At 44.7% G+C, this 18,940-nt stretch overlaps 1 protein-coding gene across 3 annotated transcripts in view; it reads left to right on the top strand.

Moving 5' to 3' along the window:
- Positions 1-279: 279 nt before the first annotated feature.
- Positions 280-18,940, top strand: part of IFNGR2 (interferon gamma receptor 2) — a 43,814-nt gene continuing 25,153 nt past the window's right edge. The window contains exons 1-3 of one of the 3 annotated variants that reach the window (XM_040338897.1): positions 280-517; positions 13,890-14,010; positions 17,044-17,094. In XM_040338897.1, coding sequence (XP_040194831.1) covers positions 439-517; positions 13,890-14,010; positions 17,044-17,094 — 251 coding nt within the window. In that variant the 5' untranslated portion in view covers positions 280-438. Of the gene's footprint in view, positions 560-13,889; positions 14,011-17,043; positions 17,095-18,940 lie in introns of all 3 variants that reach the window. The other 2 variants (XM_040338899.1, XM_040338898.1) reach the window with 2 other exon arrangements.

Below are 18,940 nucleotides of genomic sequence, written 5' to 3'. Positions count from 1 at the left end.
TCTGGTTGCAAATAAGAAACATTGTCATTGTGTTGAATGTTAGGAAACACTTTTTTTGTTTGCACATTTGTATAGACTGAGTAATGAGATGTACACAACAGATCTGGTGTTTGTTATTATTTATGAATTCCTCTTTATGGAATAAAACATATAAATCCAGAATGTTTCTATTGACATTTGGGTGATAGAGGAGAAGTGTGGAGGATACAATTCCTTATCAGATGTGTGCAGAGAGAGGAGAGGAGAGGAGATGAGTCATCTGCAGGAGGAGAAGAGACGGGAAGTCCCTGGCTGGCCTCCAGTAAAGGAGGAGCTCGGCGAGCAGGAAGAGGTCGGATAATCCCGTCATTGCTACCGGAGCTTCACCCCCAACCTCCTCCTCCCCCCCCCGCACCACCCCGGATTCCCCGCACCGGATCCTCCGAACTCCGGCCAGGCATGCCGCCTGCACTCCTCGTCCTGATCCCGGCTCTGATCACCGTGCTACCGGCTGTCCTCTCCTCCAACACCGAGCCTGGTGAGTGATCAACCCTGTATGGTGACTGGCAGCTGTATACCAGTAGGTACCCCCTGAGATGTGTACCAGAATATACCAGTACCCCTGAGATGTATGCCAGTACCCCTGAGATGTATGCCAGTACCCCTGAGATGTATGCCAGTACCCCTGAGATGTATGCCAGAATATACCAGTATAAAATTACTTTTTTTTTTTTTTTTTAAATGGTACATTTCCCCACCTTATCTGACTCTAGTGAGTATTCCCTACCACTGACTCTGTGGACTACCACCTCCCTCCTGCCCTATGAATGTCTCTACAGAATAATGCCCCCCCCCCCCCTCCTGCTCTACCTTTTGACTCTACAGAATACTGCCCACTCTTGCTCTACTACAGAATACTGCCCCCCCCCTTCTGCTCTGCCACTAACTCTACAGAATACTGCCCCCCCCCCTGCTCTACCACTAACTCTACAGAATACTGCCCCCCCTCCTGCTCTACCACTAACTCTACGGAATACTGCCCCCCCTCCTGCTCTACCACTAACTCTACAGAATACTGCCCCCCCTCCTGCTCTACCACTAACTCTACAGAATACTGCCCCCCCCTCCTGCTCTACCACTAACTCTACAGAATACTGCCCCCCCCTCCTGCTCTACCACTAACTCTACAGAATACTGCCCCCCCCCTTCTGCTCTGCCACTAACTCTACAGAATACTGCCCCCCCCTGCTCTACCACTAACTCTACAGAATACTGCCCCCCCCTGCTCTACAACTAACTCTACGGAATACTGCCCCCCTCCTGCTCTACCACTGACTCTACAGAATACTGTCCCTCCCCTCCTGCTCTACCACTAACTTTACAGAATACTGCCCCCCCCCTTCTGCTCTGCCACTAACTCTACAGAATACTGCCCCCCCCCTGCTCTACCACTAACTCTACAGAATACTGCCCCCCCTCCTGCTCTACAACTAACTCTACGGAATACTGCCCCCCTCCTGCTCTACCACTGACTCTACAGAATACTGCCCCCCTCCTGCTCTACCACTAACTCTACGGAATACTGCCCCCCCTCCTGCTCTACCACTGACTCTACAGAATACTGCCCCCCCTCCTGCTCTACCACTGACTCTACAGAATACTGCCCCCCCCTCCTGCTCTACCACTAACTTTACAGAATACTGTCCCTCCCCTCCTGCTCTACCACAGACTCTACAGAATACTGTCCCTCCCCTCCTGCTCTACCACTGACTCTACAGAATACAGCCCCCCCTCCTGCTCTACCATTGTCTCTACAGAATACTGCCTCCCTTCTGCTCTACCATTGGCTATAATGAGCAGTGCCTTCACCTTCTCTACAACTGACTCTAGCAACTACTGCCATCAACCGGCCCAACCACTGACTCTACGAAGCACTGCTCCTAGCTACTTTTCCACTGACTCTAGTGAGTACTGCCCTACCACTGACTCTGGTAATAACCATTACCTCTCACCCACCCTACCACTGACTCTAGTGATTACTGCTTCCTAACTACCCTACCACTGACTCTAGTGGCTATTGTCTCACACCAACTGTACCACTGACTAGTGGCTACTGCCAGTCACCCACCCTACCACTGACTGTAGTGGAAGCTGCCCCCATCTACCGTACCACTGACTCTCGGGGCCACTGTCCCCCATCTACCGTACCACTGACTCTCGGGGCCACTGTCCCCCATCTACCGTACCACTGACTCGCGGGGGCCACTGTCCCCCATCTACCGTACCACTGACTCTCGGGGCCACTGTCCCCCATCTACCGTACCACTGACTCTCGGGGGCCACTGTCCCCCATCTACCGTACCACTGACTCTCGGGGCCACTGTCCCCCCATCTACCGTACCACTGACTCTCGGGGCCACAGTCCCCCATCTACCGTACCACTGACTCTCGGGGCCACTGTCCCCCATCTACTCTACCACTGACTCTCGGGGCCACTGTCCCCCATCTACTCTACCACTGACTCTCTGGGCCACTGTCCCCCATCTACCGTACCACTGACTCTCGGGGCCACTGTCCCCCATCTATGGGGCCACTGTCCCCCATCTACCGTACCACTGACTCTCGGGGACCACTGTCCCCCATCTACCGTACCACTGACTCTCGGGGCCACTGTCCCCCATCTACCGTACCACTGACTCTCGGGGCCACAGTCCCCCATCTACCGTACCACTGACTCTCGGGGCCACAGTCCCCCATCTACCGTACCACTGACTCTCGGGGCCACTGTCCCCCATCTACCGTACCACTGACTCTCGGGGCCACAGTCCCCCATCTACCGTACCACTGACTCTCGGGGGCCACAGTCCCCCATCTACCGTTCCTCTATGATAAAATGTTTGAGAGAAATGGTTCTAGAGATTCTGAAATACATTTGAAAAAAATAAAAACAAATGGAGTCCGAGCAGAAGTAACGCACGAGTGCTGAGTACACTGGGCCTTTTACAGCAAACAGCACATGGTGTAAAATGATTACCACATCCAACCAATCTGAGTCCGGCAGCCTCAAAGTTCCCCTTTCTGTTACAGTAATACAGTTTACATGTATTTAGAGTTCCATTTTTAGACAAACAAATACACACAGAGCTTCCTTGTTCAGTCGTGTGATCCTCCATACACAGAGCACTTTGTTTAGTTGGCCTTTTCTCAGAAATTCCTGTACTAATGCCTTAAGACCTGCACCCGGGCACCCTGCTCCTCCTCTGATATCACCGGTGGGGATGGGTGTCTGGCCTTATTCATCCATTCTTTGTTTGTACTTCATTTAATAAAAATCCATGTTGGTAGACAGGGAAACAAACATCTTCTCAGATAATGAAAACTCGATTTCTTCTTATGTTATTGTTTTTTATTATTGTATATTGATGCAGTCAAGTCAGGTTCACCTTCTTGACCATGTTTCATGTTGCACCCATATTTAGGGTCCCCAACATCCCCCAAAACCCAACCACCCCATTGCCGAATCACCATCTGTTCCTGTAATTAATGATTATTTTTTTTGGGGGGGGGGGGGAAATATATATATATATATATATATATATATATATATATATATATATATATATAATATGTATATATATATAATATGTACATGTCCTTTCCTTTCCTATCTATTTTAGATCCACTTGGATATATTTTCTATACCTCCTATCTTCTGAACAAATAGATGTTGAACCAATAAATGTGTAGTGTCCATGACTTCCCTACCTCCAGGGACGGATCTTTATTTTTTAATATATATAGCAGCTGGCAGGCATTCTGGAGGCAATACTGCTAGTGTTCTGTACCTGCATGCTGTACTTCTAGTGTACTGTATGTTGTATATTGTACTTTTAGTGTATTTCTACTATACTTGTGTAGTGTACTTATATACTTTCACTGTACTTGTGTAGTGTACTTATATACTTTCACTGTACTTGTGTAGTGTACTTATATACTTTCACTGTACTTGTGTAGTGTACTTGTATACTTCCACTGTACTAGTGCAATGTATGCTGTGTACTTGTGTAGTGTACTTTCACTGTATGCAGTGTACTTGTGTAGTGTACTTGTATACTTCCACTGTACTAGTGCACTGTATGCTGTATACTTGTGTAGTGTACTTCTATACTTTCACTGTACTAGTGCACTGTATGCTGTATACTTGTGTAGTGTACTTCTATACTTTCACTGTACTAGTGCACTGTATGCTGTATACTTGTGTAGTGTACTTGTATACTGTACTTGTATACTTTCACTGTACTAGTGCACTGTATGCTGTATACTTGTGTAGTGTACTTCTATACTTTCACTGTACTAGTGCACTGTATGCTGTATACTTGTGTAGTGTACTTCTATACTTTCACTGTACTAGTGCACTGTATGCTGTATACTTGTGTAGTGTACTTGTATACTGTACTTGTATACTTTCACTGTACTAGTGCACTGTATGCTGTATACTTGTGTAGTGTACTTGTGTAGTGAACTTCTATACTTTCACTGTACTAGTGCACTGTATACTTGTGTAGTGTACTTGTGTAGTGTACTTGTATACTTCCACTGTACTAGTGCACTGTATACTTGTGAAGTGTACTTGTATACTTCCACTGTACTAGTGCACTGTATGCTGTATACTTGGGAATGTAGGCTGTACCAAATAAATTTGACTAATGCCTATAAATAAAAAACTCAACATAGACCAAAATATATTTAAATAATTTTATTGATAAAAATTTTTTTTTTTTAATGGTAATAGAAATGGCCGCGGCACCTTTATATGTGTGTGTGTGTGTGTGTGAATATATATATTCCATTTAATATTATTTAAATTCTTAATAAAACTTTCAATATTTAAATTCTTAATAAATAACTTTCAAAACTTAAAATTCTCTCTCAAGATCTCGCTCAGTCATAGGACTTTTTTTTTAAACTTAAACCTTATTTCTTTTTTTATTTATTCAGACAGCCACTCTCCCCATGTTGTGGGCACTAAGTAATGCCCCCTTTTCATGTGTAGTGTACTTGTGTAGTGTACTTGTATACTGTACTTCTATACTTTCACTGTACTAGTGCACTGTATGCTGTATACTGTACTTGTCTACTGTATGTTGTATTCTAGTATACTGTACCTCTAGTGTATTCCTTCTGTACATATACTGTACTTGTGTAGTGTACTTCTAGGTTGTATTTCTAGTACTGTATACTGTACTTGTATGCTGTAGTAATGTACGCTTAGTTTTGTACTTGTACGCTTAGAGTTTTGTGCTTTTATACTGTACTTTTAGTGTTCTGTGCTTCTTGTATCCGTGTGACAGATGCACATTCTGCACGTGGCTGGACGCCATTGTGCCTGCTGCTGTCTATATATGGCTGGATTCTGACATTTGCTGTTGGTGCTGATGCTTCAAGTGCCTGCTTGTATCTAATTTAATGTATTACCATCATAGACAAGGATCTCCTTGCTACTTGGCTGTGGATGATCCCATTATTTACTGTAACATATTGAATGCGTAAAAATGCTGACCTTGATTTCCAATACTAACTACTACACTCGGATTGGATGCTTACTGTACGGTTTGCGTAATCTGAACACCCATGCACTTGTGTGAGGCTACATTATATTTGCTGCTATGCAACTTTTGAAATTTGCCATGCTCTTGGTGGCTGAGTGTCCAACCTTAAAGCGGGAGTTCACCCATTTCTAAAAAAATTTTTTTTCTTCCCCTAGATTCCTGCTCGTTCGGTCTAGGGGAATCGGCTATTTGTATTAAAATAGGTGCAGTACTTACCCGTTTTCGAGCTGCATCTTCTTCCGTCGCTTCCGGGTATGGGTCTTCGGGAGCGGGCGTTCCTTCTTGATTGACAGTCTTCCGAGAGGCTTCCGACGGTCGCATCCATCGCGTCACTCGTAGCCGAAAGAAGCCGAACGTCGGTGTGGCTCTATACTGCGCCTGCGCACCGACGTTCGGCTTCTTTCGGAAAATCGTGACGCGATGGATGCGACCGTCGGAAGCCTCTCGGAAACCTGTCAATCAAGAAGGAACGCCCATTCCCGAAGCCCATACCCGGAAGCGACGGAGAGGATGCGTCTCGTAAACGGGTAAGTACTGCACCTATTTTTAAATAAATAGCCGATTCCCCTAGTAATAACGCGCAGGAATCTAAGGGGGAAAAGTGCCCTCTAAGGGTGAACCCCCGCTTTAAGGCCCCTTTCACACTGGGGCGTTTTGCGAGTGAAGCCTCCTCTGCAATCCCAATGTGCTGGTAAAGCACCACTAAGGCTGCATTCACACCTGAGCGACAAAACGCCCGACGCCGGACGCTTCTGCCGCTAGAGGGGAGAATTCCCATTGCTGTCTATGGAGATGGTTCACATCTCATAGACGCCGAACGCCTGTCGCCTGAAAAAAAGTCCCGGACCCTTTTTTTCAGGCGACAGTGGCGTTTTCCCATTGACAGCAATGGGAAGACTTTTGAAAGAAAAAAAAAAATGAAAGTTTCATAATCGCGGCAAAATACGCCGCTACCGCCGAACGCGCCTGTCGCTCAGGTGTGAATGGACTCTAAGACCCTAATGTTTTAGGGCGTTTTTGCAGTGCCTCAGTGTGAAAGGGCAAGGCGTTTTTACAGCGCTTTCAACTCATTTAAATGGAGAGGGGCGTTTTTGGAGCATTTTTTTTTCAGCGCCCAAAAGCTGCTCCAAAGATGCTGCTTGCAGGACTCGGTGTGAAAGGGTCCATTGAGATGCATGGAGAGCGTTTTATGAGCGTTATTTTTAAAGCTAAAATGCTGTAAATACACTTCAGTGTGAAAGGGGTCTAAAGCTGATTTGTAGATGCACCAAAACAACTTACCGTAACTAATATACATTTTTTGGTTTAATCACCTTGATAATTTTTGCACAACCCTAGGGGTTCATGTTTATTGTTCTCTAGGTTCACACCTGGGGCCTATATGCTTCAGTAGCGCTACACATATTTTATTTACATCTATTAGTCTAATTTCTGGTTCACACTACAGCATCTTGCTGTAAAACCTACACACGACGTGAAAAACAACGTGAAAATTTAGAGCGTGTTCTAAATTTTTAATGCCCATTTTTTACGTCGAGGAAAAATGCTCTGGAGCCCACACACGATCGTTTTTAATGACCATTTTAAAAAATAGCATTTTTCACGTCATGAAAAACGGTCGTGTATGCGGCATTAGAGGTTTTAAAATTACTGTAAATGATATTTTCTTTCTACAAATATAATTCATACACATCCTCTGTTAAATATTTTTTTCTTTCTAAATAGTTTCTTAGTGTGTCTTTCTCCCCCCCCCCCCCCCCACTTTAATTTGTTTGGAACAAGCAGTTCTCGTTAGTATGCACATCCCATAGTCCCTAATCTCGAGAGCACAGACCAGAACAGGATCAAGGGCTCCATGCACTGGGCCCCCGGGGGGGGATTTATAGTTCTTTTTAAGTTATACTGATAATTCATCTTTAACATGTACAGTATCTCACAAAAGTGAGTACACCCCCTCACATTTTTGTAAATATTTTATTATATCTTTTCATGTGACAACACTGAAGAAATTACACTTTTCTACAATTTAAAGTAGTGCTTTACAGCAGGGATCGACAAATCCCGGGCGCCAGGTCGCCATGGCGACTAGAAATAGGGTCCTGGCGACTTGGCTTGGAAGGGGGGCAAAAAAAAAAAAAAATTTTTTTTTTTGTGAGCTGGGGCCATCTGGTGGTGAGCCGTTGGTATTACAAGTTATTACCACCAGATGTGAGCTGGCGCCATCTGGTGGTGGCGTTGGTATTACAAGTTAAGCATTACAAGTTAAACAGCAATTCTAATGTTGTTTTTCACTATTTTCACTGCCATCTTCTTCCCTCTAATTAGAACCCCCAAACATTATATATATTTTTTATCCTAACACCCTAGAGAATAAAATGGCGATCGTTGCAATACTTTCTGTCACGCCGTATTTGCGCAGCGGTCTTACAAGCGCACTTTTGTGAAAAAATTACACTTTTTTTAATTAAAAAATAAGACAACAGTAAAGTTATCCCCATTTTTTTTTTTTATATTATGAAAGATAATGTTACGCCGAGTAAATTCATGCCCAACATGTCACGCTTCAAAATTGCGTCCGCTCGTGGAATGCCGACAAACTTTTACCCTTTAAAATCTCCATAGGCGACGTTTAAAAAAAAATCTACAGGTTGCATGTTTTGAGTTACAGAGGAGGTCTAGGGCTAGAATTATTGCTCTCGCTCTACCAATCGCGGCGATACCTCACATGTGTGGTTTGAACACCGTTTACATATGCGGGCGCTTCTCACGTATGTGTTCGCTTCTGCGCGCAAGCTCGTCGGGACGGGGCGCGTTTTCTGGCTCCTAACTTTTTTACCTGGCTCCTAGATTCCAAGCAAATTTGTCAACCCCTGCTTTACAGTAGTAAGATTAGTAATACAGCTTGTATAACAGTGTAAATTTGCTGTCCTCTCAAAATAACTTGACGCACAGCCATTAATGTCTAAAGCGCTGGCAACAAAAGTGAGTACACCCCTAAGTGAAAATGTCCAAAATGGGCCCAATTAGCAATTTTCCCTCCCCGGTGTCATGTGACTCGTTAGCAGGTCCGCCATCAAGGGGTACAGGCAGTACACCTGTAAGGGGCCCGGAGGGCAACCCCCCTTTTTTTATAATTTTTTTATATGTGTATATAAAATATGTATATGTATTTTTTGTTTTTATTAAAGGCCCCATAGGTCCCCAGGGCCCTGGATGGCTACCCCCCCCCCTGGTTTTCTGCTCCAGGGGGCCCATGCCTGAAGCTGTGTAAGGGGCCCCATAATTCCTGATGCCGGCCCTGCTCGTTAGTGTTACAAGGTCTCAGGTGTGAATGGGGAGCAGGTGTGATAAATTTTGGTGTTATCGCCCTCGCTCTCTCATACTGGTCACTGGAAGTTTAACATTGTATCTCATGGCAAAGGAATCGCTGAGGATCTGAAAAAAAGGATTGTTGCTCTATATGAAGATGGCCTAGGCCAGTGGTGTCCAAACTGCGGCCTGGGGGCCAGATCCGGCCCTTAGGGCACTATTCCTCCTACTGGTACAAGACACTATTCCTCACACTAACTTTGGGGTACAAAGATAGGGTACTATTCTTCCCAATGACACCAATGTTGGGGCACTATTCCTCCCACTGACACAAATGATGGGGCACTATTCCTCCCACTGACACCAATGATGGGGTATTATTCCTCCAACTGACACCAACATCTGGTCCCCCCCTACAGTCTAAAGGACAGTAAATTGGCCCTTTGTTTAAAAAGTTTGGAGACCCCTGGCCTAGGCTATAAGAAGTATAACGAGACCCTGAAACTGAGCTGCAGCACGGTGGCCAACAAGATATAGCGGTTTAACATGACAGGTTCCACTCAGAACAGGCCTCGCCATGGTCGACCAAAGGAGTTGAGTTCACGTGATAAGGCTTCATATCCAGAGGTTGTCTTTGGGAAATGGACATATGAGTGCTGCCAGCATTGCTGTTGAGGTTGAAGGGGTGGGGGGGGGGGTCAGCCTCAGACCATACGCCACACACTGCATCAAATTGGTTTAGCATTGCTGTCGTCCCAGAAGGAAGCCTCTTCTAAAGATGATGCACAAGAAAGCCTGCAAACCAGTTTGCTTAAGCCAAGCAGACTAAGGACATGGATTATTGGAACCACGTCCTGTGGTCTGATGAGACCAAGATACATTTATTTGGTTCAGATGGTGTCAGGTGTGTGTGTGTGGCAGCAACTAAGTGAAGAGTACAAAGATAAGTGTGTCTTGTCTACAGTCAAGCATGGTGGTGGGTGTGTCATGGTCTGGGGCTGCATTAGTGCTGCCGGCACTGGGGAGCTACAGTTCATTGAGGGAACCATGAATGCCAACATGTACTGTGACATACTGAAGCAGAGCATGATCCCCTCCCTTCGGAGACTGGGCTGCAGGGCAGTATTCCAACATGATAACGACCCCAAACACACCTCCAAGATGGCCACTTCCTTGCTAAAGTAGCTGAGGGTAAAGGTGATGGACTGACCAAGCATGTCTCCAGACCTAAACCCTATTGGGCATCTGTGGGGCCTCCTCAAATGGAAGGTGGAGGACCGCAAGGTCTCTACCATCCACCAGCTCTGTGATGTCATCATGGAGGAGGGGAAGAGGACTCCAGTGGTAACCTGAGAAGCTCTGGTGAACTCCATGCCCAAGAGGGTTAAGGCCGTGCTGGAAAATAATGGTGGCCACACAAAATATTGACACTTTGGGCCCAATTTGGACATTTTCACTTGGGGTGTACTCACTTTTGTTGCCAGCAGTTTAGACATTAATGGCTGTGTGTTGAGTTATTTTGAGGGGACAACACATTTACACTATTATACAAGCTGTACACTCACTACACAACATTGTAGCAAAGTGTCATTTCTTCAGTGTCGTTTTTGCATGTGTGTGCTGTAATCTCTTTTGTACTGTTTTTTTGGTTTTACAGCAGCACCTTCTTCAATGTAAATTTTAGGGTGTGCCCCCCAAGTATGTTTTTGTATTTTTTTTTTTCAGTGTTGTCACATGAAAAGCTATAATAAAATATTTACACTTTTGTGAGATACTGGTATGTATGTACTTATTTTTCATGTATTTTTTGGATAGTGGTGAAAGGTTAGAACCCCTTTCAGGTTTTTTTTTTCTTTTTTGCTGTTTGAGTACATGCAGGACAAATTCACCCCCTCCATTTTTTTCTGCTGACCATTGTCATTGGGACAAGGTGATAGAAAATTCAAAATTCTGCCATTGTCACCAGTACAGGAAGTCATGGAAATGATCCAATATGCACAGCAGTCTAGGAGAGGTGTTGGCCTCACTTTTCAGAGATTTCCTCTCGCTTCCTGTTGCAGGAAGTGAAGTCTCTCCAATGGAACGCAAACATTTAAAAATTGAACCAGCAAGGGTTTTAACCCTTCCTTAATCTATCCAAAAAGAAATTTTGTATGCTATAAGAGGGGCAAGCTACAGGACTTGACAAATTTACTTTGAAACTAGGAGCCAGCTAAAAAAGTTAGAAGCCAGTTGTTTTTTTTTTTTTTCCTACGACCAAAATAACTGATCTTAAATTTACACAGAAAACTGTTTCCATCTTTGTGGGGGAGGGGGTGTGTAAATGGAACTAAAGCTGTTCCAACCAGCTGCCCCACAATCCCTGTCCACTCATTGTTATGGGCACCAGATCAAGCCCGCAACTCCATCAACCAGTTGTCAGGCAGAAAAAACCCTCGGCGCGGCCAGTGACTGCTTGTAGCAGTCCCGGCCACCAGAAGAGGGCGCCAGTTCCCCTGAAGTGTGAGCAATGTAAGGGCAATGCCCTCAGTCAACAGAGCGAGCGGTGCACCTCGCTCCAGCAGGCCGCAAAGCCTTGGCCTCAATTACTGACCAGAGCGACATCTTAGTCCGCGCACCTGCCAGATGAGCGGGTAATGGGGTCTTGCATGGGGACAAGACTAGACATGTGCACTGCCAAAAAAAACGTTTTTTCCGTTTTATTAGTTTTTTTGCTCTTTTCGAAAATTCGGAATTCCGAATTTTCGGATTTCCGAAAAAGCAAGAAAAGAATAAAACGGAAAAAACGAAATTTCCGGGGAAAAAAAAAATTAAATGAAAATGAAAAAAAAAACGAATTTTTGGAAATTCAAAAAATTCGGAAAATTCGCAAAAGAAAAAATTCGGAAGTACGAAAAAAATTTAATTCAGGATTTCAGAATTCCACAATTTTGAAAATTTGAAAATTCAGATTTTTTTTTTAATTTTCGAATTTTACATTTTTTTTATTTTTTGAATTTTTCATTTTCGAAAATTCGAAAATGAAAAATTCGAAAATTAGAAATTTTGAAAATTCATAAATTCGAAATTTCGAAAGTAAAAAATTCGTAAATTCGAAAAATAAAAAAATAGAAACCTGAAAAATTCGAAAGTAAAAAATTTGAAAATTTCTAAAATTTAAAAATTCGAAATTTGAAAAATTCGAAAATTAAAAAAAAAATTAAATTCGAAATTTCTAAAATTGAAAAATTCGAAAATAAAAAATGAAAAAATTCGGAATTTCTAAAATGGAAAAAAAAGAAATTTTCGAATTTCCGAAATTCGGAAATACGAAAATTCGGAAATACGAAATTGAAAAATTTGAAATTGGAAAATGAAAATTTAAAAAAAAAAATGAAAAATTGGAAATTTCTAAAATTGAAAAATTCGAAAATAAAAAATGAAAAATTCGGAATTTCTAAAATGGAAAAAAAAGAAATTTTCGAATTTCCGAAATTCGGAAATACGAAAATTCGGAAATACGAAATTGAAAAATTTGAAATTGGAAAATGAAAATTTAAAAAAAAAAATGAAAAATTGGAAATTTCTAAAATTGAAAAATTCGAAAATAAAAAATGAAAAATTCGGGATTTTTAAAATTAAAAGAAAAATTTTCGAATTTCCGAAAATTCGGACATTTTTAAATTTGAAAATTAAAAAATTCGAAAAATTTGGAAATTACAAATTCGGAAATTAAAAAATTCGGAAATTCAAAATTTTGGAAGTTCGGAAATTCAAATTTTTCGGAAATCCAAAAATTCTGAAATTTGATAAATTCGAAATAAATGTGTGAAAACAAAAATTCGAAATTAACGAATTTTCGTTAAACGAATTAGAAACTAAACAAATTGCACATGTCTAGACAAGACACCTGCCGCAGTCTAGCCCAGGCGCCAGGCCGTTGATTCTAGGCGCCAATGCGACCTGGCGCTTGGGGTTTGTCGAGCCCTGGGCAAGCACAACTGGTAGTGCTAACGGTAAACCATGCACTGGAAAGGGAAACCCAGGGACAGGCCAAGTAGGTTTGCCCTGCATTTTTATTCAGCAGGGCAGCAAACTAATGCTGCGTACACGCGATCGGAGGTTCCGACAACAAAACTGTGGATTTTTTTTTTTAGACGGAATATTGGCTCAAACTTGTGTTGCATACACACGGTCACACAAATGTTTTCGGAAATTCCGAACGTCAAGAACGCGGTGACGTACAACACTACGACGAGCCGAGAAAAATGAAGTTCAATGATTCCGAGCATGCGTCAAATTGATTCCAAGCATGCATAGGCATTTTGTGCGTCGAAATTGGCTACAGACGATCGGAATTTCCGACAAGAACTTTTGTTGTCGGAAAAAAATTGAGAACCAGCTCTCAAACATTTGTTGTCAGAAATTCCGACAGCAAATGTCCGATGGAGCCTACACACGGTTGGAATATCCGACCAAAAGCTCACATCGAACATTTGTTGTCGGAAATTCCAATCGTGTGTACGCGGCATTAGAGTATATTGTAGAGAATGCAGCAAGAAGAGTAAGCAGAGGAGCAGAGATGAGAACTGCACAAAAATCCTACGCATGCTCGGAATCATCGAACTTCATTTTTCTCGGCTTGTCATAGTGTTGTACGTCACCGCGTTCTTGACGTTCGGCATTTCCGACTTCATTTGTGTGACCGTGTGTATGGAAGACAAGTTTGAGCCAACATTCCGTCTGAAACAAAATCCAGTTTTGTTGTCGGAATGTCTGATCGTGTGTACGAGGCATAAGGGAGATTTGAGGGACATCTTCCTGTGGCTGCCCTGACCAGAGTAATGGGTGCACAGATGTCCACATTGGTGCTTCAAGGATGATGTAAGGAACCAACTAGCTGGCGAATCAACCCATCAGCTTCCTTCTGTGACCAGAAGAACTTTTTTTGTTTGTTTAGCTGTTCTGAGTTTGAGCAATGCTTTGGTTATAGTCTCTCTCTATATTTTCTAGGTCTTCCTGCCCCAAGCAATGTCCACATTGACTCCTACAACATGAAGCACATTGTGAGGTGGGATCCGGTAGAAGTGAAGGATGAGTCAATGCCCGTAATGTACAGTGTGAGATTTGAACTGTAAGTATTACTTTGTGTTACCTTTTTGGATCTGTGCCATCTTTGTTGTTCTGATGAGGATATTGGGTGACCAGTATTTGGCGACCATTCAAGAAAAGGCAGCCTTTTATAGAGGCTTCACCCTAATACGTGAGTATTTAATTTTATGATATTTATTTTTTGAATATATAATTGGCAGTAGCATCCTGTGTGCTCTATATGTACAGTCCTCACATTAAAAATCGACAGAGTAGGAGGTGGCTGAGTGTTACCCAACTAAAGAGAGTCTTTCCTGTTCTCAATCCTCCTTGAAGTAATCCTTTAGGACAGGGGTGTCCAAACTTTTTTCAAAGAGGGCCAGATTTGATGAAGTGAACATGCGTGAGGGCTGACTATTTTGACTGACATTCTTTGAACCATTAAAATTTGATCTAAGTGTGTTCGTCTGAGCTCTAATATACTGCCCAACAAGAATTCTCTTGCCTTTGTGGCTGTGCGTGTGGTGAAGAGATGAGCTCGGGCGTGTATATCCTTCCTTTGTGGCCCCAACGAATCCCAGAGCGCTGCTCAGGACCAAGGGTGAGCTTGGGCGTGTTATTTGGATAAACTGTATTTATCGGCGTATAACACGCACAGGCTTACCATTGCCATGAATGCAGCCTCACCATTGCCATGAATGCAGCCTCACCATTGCCATGAATGCAGCCTCACCATTGCCATGAATGCAGCCTCACATGTGCCATGAATGCAGCCTCACCATTGCCATGAATGCAGCCTGATCGATGTCCATCTGCAGCCTCGGAGGGCAGAGGGAGGGGGGCGGGACGAGTGTCGACAGATTACAAACAGGAGAATCTCTTGTTTACTCTGTGGCCTCTTTAATACAAAGTCCCGCCTCCTATGATAGACAGAACAGTCATCCAATGGCATCCCAGGAGACGGGAGTTCCAATACAGAAGCTGCTCAGTAAACAGGAGATTCTCTTCATGTAATCTGATGGCGCTCGTCCTGCCCCCTTACTGTCCCCTCCAAGGCAGTGCCAGTACTAGCACGTTATGACAATACCTTGCAGGGGGCCTGTAAATTTTTTCTTTTCAGCGTTTACTACCGCTTTAACTCTAAATTGATCACCTGTAAAGGTTATTAAGTGTATCCTATGGACAATATTTGGTACCGAAGTTTTCATTAATTTCAGAGGGTCATAAAATTTTAAAGTGGTTGTAAAGGCTGAATTGTTTTTTTTTCATCATGAGGAGATCATTTGTATGGATAGAGCCCACATGAGTGCCCCCATAGCAAGCCGTTTGCTATGGGGGCATTTGGAAGACAGGAGGAGCAAGGTGCACTGGTGGGGGACCCCAGATGAGGATTGGGGCTGCTCTGTGCAAAACCATTACACAGAGCAGGTAAGCAAACATGTTTGTTAATGTTTTTTTATTTTTTTTATTCTCGGGGGTCCCTGCTTTCCAAAAATATATAATTTGGAGGGGCGGTTTATCTAATCTTCAGGTCAAAAATGTGCATTGTAACATGTATTAAAAATAAATTGCAAAAATGCCTCTGGCACATCAAAATCCAGTTAAAAATAATAATTACCGTATTTACTTAAAATTTAGGGGAAAATCGTGGGTGCGTGTTATATGCAAAACGGCTGCCTCGGCGGGAACGAGTGCCCCCGAAATAGACAGAGCTGAGTGTACTGTGTACTCGGCTCAGCTCGCAGTCACGCCACTGGACCAGCGTTAGGTCCATCATAAGAGCCGAGCCAAGGGGCGGGACTGCAAGAGGAGCCGAGTACACCGGACAACCCGGCTCTGTGTATCTTGCTGGCGCTCATTCGCTCAAGGCTGCAGATTAACACTGGATGGGGGCAAGGCTGCAGATGGATGGCATGGGGGCAAGGCTGCAGATGGACACTGATCATTCTGCAATGATGGGCAAGGCTGCAGATGGATGGCATGGGGGCAAGGCTGCAGATAAATGGGCAAGGCTGCAGATGGACACTGATCATTCTGCAATGATGGGCAAGGCTGCAGATGGATGGCATGGGGGCAAGGCTGCAGATAAATGGGCAAGGCTGCAGATGGACACTGATCATTCTGTAATGATGGGCAAGGCAGCAGATGGATGGCATGGGGGCAAGGCTGCAGATGGATGGGCAAGGCTGCAGATGGACACTGATCATTCTGCAATGATGGGCAAGGCTGCAGATGGATGGCATGGGGGCAAGGCTGCAGATGGATGGGCAAGGCTGCAGATAGACACTGATCATTCTGCAATGATAGGCAAGGCTGCAGGTGGCTGGCATGGGGGCAAGGCTGCAGGTGGCTGGCATGGGGGCAAGGCTGCAGATGGATGGGGGCAAGGATGCAGTTGGATGGGGGCAAGGCTGCAGATGGACACTGATCATTCTGCAATGATGGGCATGGCTGCAGATGGATGGCATGGGGGGCAAGGCTGCAGATGGAAGGGCAAGGCTGCAGATGGACACTGATCATTCTGCAAGGATGCAGATGGATGGCATGGGGGCAAGGCTGCAGATGGATGGGCAAGGCTGCAGATGGATGGGCAAGGCTGCAGATGTACACTGATCATTCTGCAATGATGGGCAAGGCTGCAGATGGATGGCATGGGGACAAGGCTGCAGATGGATGGGCAAGGCTGGAGATGGACACTGATCATTCTGCAATGATGGGCAAGACTGCAGATGGATGGCATGGGGGCAAGTCTGCAGATGGATGGCATGGGGGCAAGGCTGCAGATGGATGGCATGGGGGCAAGGCTGCAGATGGACACTGATAAGGCTGCATTGATGGGCATTTAAAATATAATTTTTTTTCCTTAAACACCCCTCTTAAAAATTAGGGCGCGTGTTATACGCCGATAAATACGGTAATTAATTTTAGGTTTAGCAGCTGTAAGTCCTTGGATCTGTCCCCCCCCCCCCCTGCATGGCCATAATGCTTTGCTCCCTATTCAGCATGCTGGTGACTTCGCTGTATTGCTGTAACTGTAGAGAAGTGATGTCACCAACTTGGCTATGCTGTCTTGCAGGGATGGTCAGTCCACAAGAATGTCTGAACAGAATGACAAATCTTTTGTGAGGTAAGACAGTTCCCAGAAATATATATTTGAATTATTTGTGTATGGGCGTTGTGCTGATGTGCGGAAGCCCCTCTGAAAAGTGATCTGCAGGGGATCACTTTTTCAGAGTGTCTTGGAAAAGCGATGAAGAGGTGATATGTCACCACTTCGCTGCCTGTTTTAACCCTCAAAATGCTGACCCACCGTGTTGAGGCCAGTTGAGGCATGTCTGCATTCCTTGATTGGGTCACATGCAGGCCCGTTGCTACAAGGCAGGCAAACCAAGCAATTGCTTGGGGCCCCGAGCTGGCCTGGGGCCCCAAGCAGGGCCCTTGCCGTGCTAAACTTCCTATTTGCTGCAGCCACCTGACAAGTCGTCACATCCCCTTCTCTGTAGCGTTGCAGAGCTCTTCTTCCTTCCTCCTGTCAGTCCGTACTCCGCGCGGTACAGGAGATTCAGTTTCCTGTTCCCAGCCGGACTGACAGGAAGTGAACACTGAGTTCTCACTTCCTGTCAGTCCGGCCAGGAACAGGAAACAGAATCTCCTGCTGCGCGGTACGGACCCGGTATGGAGGGGGGGCTCGGGGGGGAGTAAAAGGAACATAGGGAGGGGAGGGGGGGTAAAAAAACATGGGGAGGGGGGCTTTGCATGTGTGCGTAAGGGGGGGGGGTTGGGGGGCCTCCATGTGCATTTTGCTTGGGGCCCCCAAATTCCTTCAAACGGCCCTGGTCACATGCAGTGGTGGTACTGCCCGCCGAAGGTGACGAATGGGGGGGGGGGGTGGTTTAATTTGTGCTATGCCTATGAAGCAAAGCTGTATGGGTTTAAATGGATGGTCAGGAGGGGGGATGTAAACGGTCTGTGGCTCAACTGCCTGCATGTACACTGCCCCCTCCCCCCCCCCCCCCCCCCATGGACCACACATCTGAATGAGCCCTGACTGTCTGGAATTTAGCTTTAAAGGGACACTATTGTGACATCACAGAACACATCTCTGATTCTTATCATTGGGGTGTAGGCTGCATCTTCACTCTTTTGCAGACATAAAACTGTTGGTAGAATCTTCAACATCCAATACACGGGGTGTCCCATCCCTGCTCCTCTCTGCACTCTGGCTACTACAACCCCTTTTAGTGCCTGAGCCCTTTTTTATTAATAAAAAAAAAAAAAAAAAAAAAAAACTTTCCTGCACACATTAAAATGCACATTTTAAGACCCAAGGATTACTTAAAGTGGAACTTCAGTTATTTTTTCACCTTTCCATCTATTTAATCTTCTGCCCTTGTTGTTTTAACTTTGGATAGTAAAACCATTTTTTTCTGCCAGTAAATACTTTATACAGCCCACTTCCTGTTTCTTGTCTGGTCATTAGCCTAGGCCAGTGATGGCGAACCTTGGCACCCCAGATGTTTTGGAACTACATTTCCCATGATGCTCAAATACACTGCAGAGTGCAAGAGCATCATGGGAAATGTAGTTCCAAAACATCTGGGGTGCCGAGGTTCGCCATCACTGGCCTAGGCTTATGACATCATGCACGGCTCTCTCTCTCTCACTCACCCTCATTCTAGTGAGAGTTTGTCAGGAAAGGAGGGGGGGGGGGGGTGAGTCATAAGGCTCCATTCACACCTAGGCGTTTTAACGCCTGAAGCGCGTCGCTACAATACGCCGGAGGGTCGAAATTACATTAGTCTCTATGGAGACTGTTCACATCTCAACGGCGAACGCTGAAACGACGATCGCCTGAAGCTCAAACAAGTTCCGGACCCTTATTTGCCGCGCGTATCGGGCGGTTTGGGCGTATTTAAACGTTTCCATTTCCCATAGAAAGTAACATGGGCGTTTGCTACGGGCGTTTCGTCGCT

This window comes from Rana temporaria, chromosome 2 (genome assembly GCF_905171775.1).
Source record: "Rana temporaria chromosome 2, aRanTem1.1, whole genome shotgun sequence".
Classification (NCBI taxonomy): domain Eukaryota; kingdom Metazoa; phylum Chordata; class Amphibia; order Anura; family Ranidae; genus Rana; species Rana temporaria.
Note: the sequence above shows the minus strand (reverse complement) of the source record. Positions and strands in the feature narration are given on the sequence as shown.